Genomic DNA, 7,220 nt, shown 5'->3' on the forward strand with positions numbered 1-7,220 from the left:
CCCCGTGCACTATAGCAAGTACTGTAGGTATACACAGCTGGAGAAGACGGAGAGCATGCGTAGCTCTGCTGCCTCAGCCTTCAGGCTGTTATTCACGGACGCATACCCTCATCAATAAGCGGCTCAGAGACATCGCCTTCACTTGTTTGTGATTCCCTAGACAGGGCTTTGCTCACACCTTTGTCAATTATGAAATTAGGTTTGGCTGTTTATATTTTAAAAAGCTATTTGAGCAGTATTATTTAAGTATGCAAGCTCCTGAAGTTTCTAGTCACCACTTTCAGTATTTATTGATTTATTTATTTTGCCAGTAAACACTTTCCATTCTTGGCATGTTTAATAATGGCTTTTGCAGCCAAGCTCTCATCTAAAAAGCTTATAAAAGAGACCTGTGAAACTTGAGGCATGTAACCAGTGAGGTGATAAATACACAACACATTGAGGTTCTGGAAGCATGTTTATTTGTTGAACTACAAAAAAAATAAAAAGCTTCACACCTTTAAACTGCACAAGGAACAGATACATTCTTCATCCATTTTTAACACTTAAGATTTATTAAGTTGTAAACAAATCAAGTTAAAATACAAAGATACTGCTGGTCTTGTTAAAACTATATGTGGCACCCTGCCAACTAATCTATTTTCAGAGATGCTCTCCAAAGCAGCCACTGTTTTCTTTATATGAGCGCTTTGTCAGATTGGCTTACAAGATGTAAAAGACTGAAGGCAAATGTTAGTGGACAATCCTGTCGTAACAACAGGATGGCAGATTATTCTGTAGTTCTTGCTTTTCCAAAGAGTATTCACAAAGTCTTACTGATTTGTGTACCTGAACTTAACTCAGCCTGATTGAGCCATCTCTGCCACACATTTGGGGTTTGTACTGTATTGAAAAACACACGCACACACACACACCAGATGTTGCTGTGTCTTTCAACAGTTTGCCTTTTCAGTGTTGGCCTCCTTACAGGAAGTTAAGAAAGTCAGTCCAGACATGATGACTCAGATTGGTGGAATATTCAAAGGTAGGTATAATTTTTCCCAACATATTATGGTTTCAGTGGACTGACTAACAAAATTATGCAACTTAACATGAAAAAGAATTGTCTAATAAGGGTCCAATTATTATTTTCTAAAAAAAGGCTAATTGTTGTTTACTAAAGGTTACATTAGTGAAACTAAGCTAAAAGTATTTGCTACAAAATAAACTGATCATTTATTGTTGTTAAGCACTTTCTCCTATAGAAGCCAGTGCTCATATACAGTATTGCACTGATGTGTGCTATTAGGGAAACACAGAAAACATGAACATTATACATTTTCTGTGTTGGTATACATGTACAGTAGCTGAGTGACCCAACCAATCAGCAGGGCTCGCTGCAGGCGTGGCCGCAGGTTGTCCTGCAGCACTTCTGCTCCCCTGGGCACTGACCGTCATGGTAGCAGTACTCGGCACACATGGGCGCGCCTTGGGGCAGAGCGCAGCGCCCCGGCTTCACTGGCACACCAAAGAGAAAAGCACAGCCATTTAAAGAATGCAGGTATTCAGGAGAAACTCTCAGCGTGTTCACAAAAACGCTACATGAGGAATGTTTTCTGGGATTTTACTACTTTGTCCATATCTGACCTGTGTATGGCGCAATGCACTCGTGCCCACATCCATTGTAGCAGCATTTCTCACTGCCGGGGCAGTCACTGTCATTAGAGCAAAACTCAGCGCACATCCCTGAACCCCAGCGCCTGCGAGGACACACTCCTGGCTTCGCTGAAAGAGAAGAGAAATCAATATAGAAAGAGGGCTACGACAGAAACTCTGGAAAAGTGTCTTTTAATTGGAATGGGCTGTGCTGCCTTGTGGAACCGAATCAAGCCCATACTTGATTTCCATGCCAGTTCAGTCACTAAGACAGATTTAGATTTAACAGCTGCCCACTTGAGAAAAGGTTAAACATCGTGTCTCGTACTGAAAGCCGGAGGGACACAGACAGCTCCACAGTCAAAGACACAGCATTTGTGGTCTGCAGGACAGTCTTCATCACACACACACCCTTTATGTGATGGGACAGTATTAAGGCGACGTGGGCAGTGTCCTGGTTTTGGAAGAATCACTGAGAGAAAGAGGCAGCGAAGCAGAAAAGGAAACAGGTCAGCCGTGGTGACTGGGATAACATTACTCAAGGTGTCTGGTAGCCGACAAACTTTGTCTGTTAAACAACAACCATGCACGTTTCAGAAGGAAACAGTGAATTAGTGGATTATACATTATTACCATACGAATCAAAGCAAACATACCGGTCAAACTGTGCTCAGCTGCCCCAGTAAAAACCGTGTTAAGGTGCACATAAGCACCGAGTGAAAAAATGAGTGCACAAACTGCAGCCGTGTGTTTCTCCATGTTAACACACAAGAATGTTGCTCCTGTTTGGACAAACATCCAGCAGTGGGGCCGAGCAGCCCAGTCAGGACACGCTGGGTCTCGGTGCCTGTAGAGTTCCATTCCCAAATAGAACTAAGGACGAGCTGTGTACATTTAGTTTTACTTGGAATGAAACGGAACAGTTGAAATAATAATGATAGTGCCATAGAAAAGGTTCTGGGAGACTTAAATGATACAGTGTGACCAAGGCGCAAGGGTTTTAAAGCGCGGGAAGTATTAGAAAATCACGGACACGCTGACGCGCGCGCTCGGATTTGGTTGTTTTTAATAATAGAAATGCAGTTCAATACAAACAGTTGCATCAAATAAACTAACATAGGCATCATTCATCATAATAAGCTTAAGTAAACAAAGCAGAACGAAAAAGGGCAGGAAAAGTGAAACAAAAAACAAACAGAGGTAAAATTGTACTGAGATAAAATGTAAAAATTGGAAGAGGTTAGTGGTTTGGTTTTTGTTAGGTGTGACAGTGTTGGGAAGTAATTGTTTAGATCAGATTGTTTTAAAGTCCTAAAAGATGGTGTGTGTGTGTTTTTTTTTTTCCAGAAATTTCATTTTATGAATGAAGAATTTGGCCAAAATAAATAACAAGCAGATTAAATAATACATTTTTCATTGCTAGAGGAATGGGGCTTGTCAAAGATTAAATTGCTAACGTTGTTATGTGTGCAAGCCGTGACTTGACATGCACGTCCCCAGTGTTCTGCGGCGGTGGAAGGTTCATTCTCCAGGGTGTCAGCAGTATCGCTTTAGTCAGAAGAACAGCACTGTATTTTCCGGCTGCCTATAGAAGGCAGGTGTTTGTCAGTCATGGCCCAAAATATTGGCGCCCCTCATTTCTGTCAGATAACACACCATTTCTCCTAGAAAATTGTTGCAATCAAATTCTTTGGTATTCTCATGTTTATATTTCTTGTTGGCATTTGAAAGCCTTGTTTCGTTCCCTGAAAAACAGTAGAATGACGACTATTTTAGTCTCATCTGTCCACAGGACATTCTCCCAGAAGGATTGTGGCTTCCTCGGGTAAGTTTTGGCCAACTCCAGCTTTTTTTATATGTCTCTGTGTCAGCAGTGGGTCCCCCTAGGTATCCTACCATAGTGTCCCTTGTCATTCAGATGGCAACAGTGTGAGCTGACACTTAATAAAGAATAGCAGGGGGGGGGGGGGGTCCGGTGGGGGGGCTCAGATTGCCTTTATTTGAGCTGCAGTACCACTTACAACCTCTGGGTGGCTGTATCCCCTAGAAGATATCAGTAGCCGGGCCCTTTTTTCCCACTAATTTACCAATTAGTACATTATTTCTCAAGTCAAAGAAGTTTTAGAATTGAATGTTCTCAACTATATAAATTAGTTTTGTGTAATTGTGTATATAGTTGCATCAAACTGATCAAATCTGATAAAATATACACTTCTGGTCAAAATCTGATTTTTTTGGGGGAAATATGTCTTTGCAGTGTCTCTCAGATATTGCAGCGTTGTGTAACTATGTAAATGTATTCTGTCTGGTTTTGATTTGATTGACAGGTATCCCCCAAACTATCAAACAGAGAGAATTGAGGGGGTTATTATACAAGGTGCAGTGGGGAGTAATTTTGCCCCCAGGAGTAGAAAGACCATGTAATTTACATGTCCAGCTGCATTGCTTATACTGTAGCAAGCTCAGTAACTAATGCCATCTCAGCTGTGGGCTGTTTAAGATCTAAGGTCTGTTGCTTTTCTCTTTTACTTTCACACACACTGGCACATCTGACTTTTGCAAAGATGTGTGTTGCATGTGTTTCCATATATCTGGTCAGAACATGCACATAAACCAAGTCTTAGTATTTTCATAATTTTATATTTTTATGATGCATTATCACCACACCAGTGCTTTGAAACACCGTATTTCTGCCCCCACCACTCTCTACATTTCCCCACTGTCTTTTTCTCTCTTGTCCTTGGGAATTCAATCATAGAATAGTATTGCTGGAAACCTTTCCTCTATGTAATCATGCAACAATGCTTGCCTAGTGGGTGTTATTGCATGTCCTTGATATGATGTAGATGCTCTCAGTTTCAATGCTGGCTGTGAATACTGAATGCGTGAAGGAGGTGAAATAAAGAATGTTGGAGCAGATATGGAGAGGACTAGAGTTTTGGGGAAAAGTTGGAAGTAAGGTAATATAGCTATTTTTATGACCTCTGTGCATTTTCTGTTGTCTTCAAAGACAGGCTCATAGATGGAACATGGAGATGAACAATAGAAAATTGATATGCTTGCACAATAGAAAGGGAAAATATGGCTGACTTAAAGTAAGATCAAGATGCCATCAAGTATTAATAATCAGCACGACTAACTCTAAACTTCATTATCTACTTCCTGTGTGACACTTGACGATCTAACAGCAAATATTAAAGCTAATTTTTTTTCAAGGTATGAGAAAATGGCTACCCATATATTTAGAGATAGCCTACATCTATCAAATAAATGTAAAGCATCCGTCACCTTTTATTGTTTGGGGAACTCATTATAGGTTGTATAGGATTCTTGTGCTGCTCTAACATAAATCTTTCCGGCCAAAGTCATATGACAAACATGATAAATGGGTATAATTCCCTACCTCCTGCTTATATTGTTTCCAGACTGACCCAAAACAAGTCTGAATGCCACCCCTTGACCTCAAGACCCCTCCTTCTTGAACTCCCATAGTCAATCATGTATTACACTGTGCATTAAGCTGCCATTGACAGTATGATTTAGTATGCTAAACCAAATCGCCACTTTATCAGTAATGTTCTACTCTTACAGTAGTTGTCTTTCCAGGACTGAATCAGGTTTTGTGTTTTAGGCATCTGAGAGGGCAGGTTATCGTGCCCACTAAAAATGTAACCTGAAGTAGAACTTACATTTGCTATGAGAAGAAAAAACTTTTTTTTAGTTTATTTAGAAGAAAAGTTTCAGTGTAGGTGAAAGAGAGATGTGTTTTTGTTATTTTACCATTTGAAACTGTGTGTGTGTGTGTAGCTCTTTTTTTATTATTGGATTGAGCAATTTTTACTTTTGTTATTACGACTAATACGCTTGACTACAAATGTGTCTACTTATCCCGCTATTACTCTGAATAATGATAATTCTGTGATAATGGTTTGAAGTCAAAATAATGCTAATGTCTCTAATGATGAAGCATGCTCAGAAATCCCTCCCCATCATCCCATTGTCTCCCATGGCAGAGGAGCTGCCCCCAGGGCCCCAAGGGAAATCTGTAATGTATTCAGCCAGGCCTTGGGAGTAAAATGAAAACAAATGTGGTGTAATAAAGGAGAGAAGATGAAGCGATTCTGTGATGATACTCTCCACCAGCCTTATAAATCAAAATAAAAGTGGAGCAGGTCATATGTACCCCCACCCTCACTGGATACACACACATACAATGCATATGCGTTTGTGTCTACTGTATATACGTGTACAAATATGGGGGTGTGGAAGACTGATGAAAGTACAACAAGTAAACATAACATGTTTCATTAGGCCTACCTCAAACAAAACACAAGTACATGCTGTAGTGTGTCATTTGCACGTTTGTATATGTTCATGTTAATCAGCTTTTTCTTAAAAAAAAAAAAGGTTTAGACATATGCAGCCCAAATTTTGCTCTGATCAAATTTCATATGGACACCTTGGACTTAAATGTAAAGCTGTAGTATGCTGTCTCTACAAATTGTTTAAATGTTATTGTGGCTTCAAGACTCCAAAACCTTTACTTTGTAACGCACTAAAAGCAATGATGACATGTGATTCCTGGTCGTGGCTGCATATGTCTGTTGCTTCAAACTAGGACAACCACAAATTAATTTGTGTCTGTTTTCATGTTTTATCTGAATATTTTTAGAGGCCTGAAGAGGTAAAAATATATAAAAAGCAAAGATTAAAAAGAACATTAGAAGAAATTAATCTGCTTTTGTGCATTATAAAGATTTTGTCTGGTTTCTTATCCTGTTCATCTACCTATGACCGCTACCATTTATCTTGCTACCTGCTAAGTGGCTCTCAGCCTTCAGTTTGGAAACCACTATTCCTTTAATTAAACCAGACTAAGATTAAGCCTGTGGCAGTTGCTATTACTGCCACCCGCCTGTAGGGGCTGCTGTGGTGTCAGTGTACTTACTGTATGAAGACGGCAACACCGAGAAGCTGGAGGGTTGATGATAGTAGTGACAGAACTCATTATATACAACATCCCCCCCAAAAAATTTAAATAAAAAATCTTTCAAACAGCTGGTTATCTTGGCCCAGATTTGAAACAGGAAATTGAAGACTTATTCATTGACAGGAGAATTAGGGTTGATTTGAAAATTGTCACCCTCACAAATGTGTGGCTCCTTCTTTTCGATTTTAGGGTCAATAACGATAGAAACAAGTCTTTTTCATTAGGATAGGCTGCGTATGCATTAGCATATAGTTGTGAAATACACTAGAAACCCATTCGGTCCTTTTCAAACCTGTAAATGTGAAGACACATTTTAGACTTTCTTTGACAATGTGGCTGCTTATTACACAGATAAAGAATAGTAAACAGAGAGTATAATAAATAATTGATGCCTAATAAGTTGAGGGAGAGCATACCAGGTCTCCTTTTTATAAATTTTCAGGCCAAGCATAGAGAAAGCCTCCTGAGTTGTTTATTTCCTCCCTCCTTTCTTTCTTTTCATGTCCTTCTCATTTTACGAGCCATGAGTCAACACAGCACACGTAAATGATATTTTGACACAGAGAGCCATGAATAATGCATTTGAATTTACTTT

The 7,220-nt window shown here is 39.6% G+C and overlaps 1 protein-coding gene across 2 annotated transcripts; it reads right to left on the reverse strand.

Annotated features, from left to right (window-relative positions):
• Positions 1–447: 447 nt before the first annotated feature.
• On the reverse strand, positions 448–2,470 carry wfdc2 (WAP four-disulfide core domain 2). Of its 2 annotated transcripts, XM_020619188.1 has the most exons (4): positions 2,292–2,470; positions 1,964–2,107; positions 1,627–1,764; positions 448–1,497 (listed from the first exon to the last, which is right to left on the reverse strand). In XM_020619188.1, the coding sequence occupies exons 1-4, from the start codon at positions 2,431–2,433 to the stop codon at positions 1,364–1,366; spliced, it is 558 nt and encodes a 185-aa protein (XP_020474844.1). In that variant the 5' UTR covers positions 2,434–2,470; the 3' UTR covers positions 448–1,363. The 2 variants fall into 2 exon arrangements, with proteins under 2 accessions (XP_020474844.1, XP_020474851.1); XM_020619195.1 differs by lacking the exon at positions 1,964–2,107 and having other exon boundaries at positions 2,292–2,462.
• Between the last annotated feature and the right edge of the window lie 4,750 nt (positions 2,471–7,220).

Source organism: Monopterus albus, unplaced genomic scaffold (assembly GCF_001952655.1).
Source record: "Monopterus albus unplaced genomic scaffold, M_albus_1.0 scaffold6.1, whole genome shotgun sequence".
In the NCBI taxonomy this organism is placed as follows: Eukaryota; Metazoa; Chordata; class Actinopteri; order Synbranchiformes; family Synbranchidae; genus Monopterus; species Monopterus albus.